Source organism: Arachis duranensis, chromosome 8, assembly GCF_000817695.3.
Source record: "Arachis duranensis cultivar V14167 chromosome 8, aradu.V14167.gnm2.J7QH, whole genome shotgun sequence".
NCBI classification, from domain to species: Eukaryota; Viridiplantae; Streptophyta; class Magnoliopsida; order Fabales; family Fabaceae; genus Arachis; species Arachis duranensis.
Window position 1 is genome coordinate 4,713,506 of NC_029779.3, and position 1,624 is coordinate 4,715,129.

The 1,624-nt window shown below is 38.4% G+C and overlaps 1 protein-coding gene across 1 annotated transcript in view; it reads left to right on the forward strand.

The window, feature by feature from the left end:
- The first annotated feature begins 788 nt into the window (after window positions 1-788).
- LOC107460283 (uncharacterized) overlaps window positions 789-1,624 on the forward strand; it is a 15,825-nt gene continuing 14,989 nt past the window's right edge. The window contains exon 1 of the mRNA XM_016078638.1: window positions 789-1,183. Coding sequence (XP_015934124.1) covers window positions 789-1,183 — 395 coding nt within the window. The remainder of the gene's footprint in view (window positions 1,184-1,624) is intronic.

Genomic DNA, 1,624 nt, shown 5'->3' on the forward strand with positions numbered 1-1,624 from the left:
AGATTCTAAGTTTGGTGTGCCACTTAATTCTCTATGCAATTCATTAAGCAACACCACTTGTCTGCATAATCATAAAGCCTTCGCAGTGTTGTTTTTCTTTTGGTTTGACATTTTATTATTCTGTTTACTTTAGTTATTTCCTTATTTTTAATGCTTCCACTTATAGTTTTTGGCGCCGTTGCCGGGGATTGATTAGATCAACAATGATTAAGTGGGTGAGAAGTCTAGATTAGGCATTTTTTTTTATTTTTGTTCTCTGATTCAAATTGAAACCAAGGTGTTTGTGTTTTTGCCTCACTAAGCAAAACTCATATCTGATATGAGTAATTTCAATCTTCATTGGTGTTGTGTTCTACAAAATTCAAATGGAGTTCACCTCATTTTTTAATCAACCAAACTTCATAGGATATTGCCCACCATCACAATATGATTCAAGTCATTATTCTAATGATGGTTGGGAATATCACCAAGAAGATACAGATTCTGAGCACTCCAATCCATGGAGGTTTGCTTCAGAACCCCAAGATGAGCAAGAAAATTATGAGGGATATCAACCACCACCACAAAATGATTCATATCATTATCCTCATGGTGGATGGGAGTATCACCAAGAAACTGCAAATTCTGAGCAGTCAAATCACATGAAAAATTATCCACCCTTACTTCCCAGTTTCTCATTTAAAAATTCTTCATCATTTGATTATGCCTCAACACAAAATTCCCTCCAAGATCCATACAACTCATCTCACCAACCACAAAATTACTCTCAACCTTTATCCTTTGAGCTAATGGCTGAGGATCCCCTTCAAAAGTCCAGAGAATTATTGGAAAGACAAGAACAAATTATGGAAGAACAAAAACAACGCTGGACAGAACAAGAATTCCTCCTCAAGAAAACAGAAGGGCATGTAGAGCAAAGGAAGATTCATTCAGGAGCACCAAGTGTTAAGGATGATGAACAATCTGTGAGTGAAGAAGAGGAAGAAGAGGTTCCTATATCAATTGAAATTTCAATGGAGGAAGAGCAAGATGAAGAGGCTACTGTATCAAGTGAACTTTCAATGAAGAACAAGGTGGTTGAAAATGAAATTGCACTTGAGATGACAAGGGAACATGAAGACCCACAACTCTCACAAACTTTCCTGACCCAACAACTCTCAACACTTGAATCCATGATTGAAAGGTATGAAGAGGAGATGAAGAAAGCTTGGGAAGATCAACAAACCTCCTCCATGAAAGAGCTACTAAAGCAAATGTTGAGTGTAAAAGAGGAAGGGGAAGAACAAGCTAGTGAGGAGGACAATCAAGAACGTCCAAACTCAAGGGAAACAGAGAGGCTCATGAAGGACAAGCTCATTGAACCATCACTGCAAGGAACTCTTGATGAAGACAAAACTCCAACAATTACACAACCACCAAGACTTGGACTCAAGGAAGTGAAGGCAATTGACAAGAACACCAATTCTGTCCCTAATCCAGCAAGCAAAATCAATCAAGACATTTGCAAAAGAAAGCTTGCTGAGGAAAGGCCAAGACAAGGGACAGCAGCTGAATCTTCTCCCCCCTTGAGGTCATTCCTCTTAACAAATTGGAAGAAGAGAAAGAAAGTGAAAAATAGGTAGAC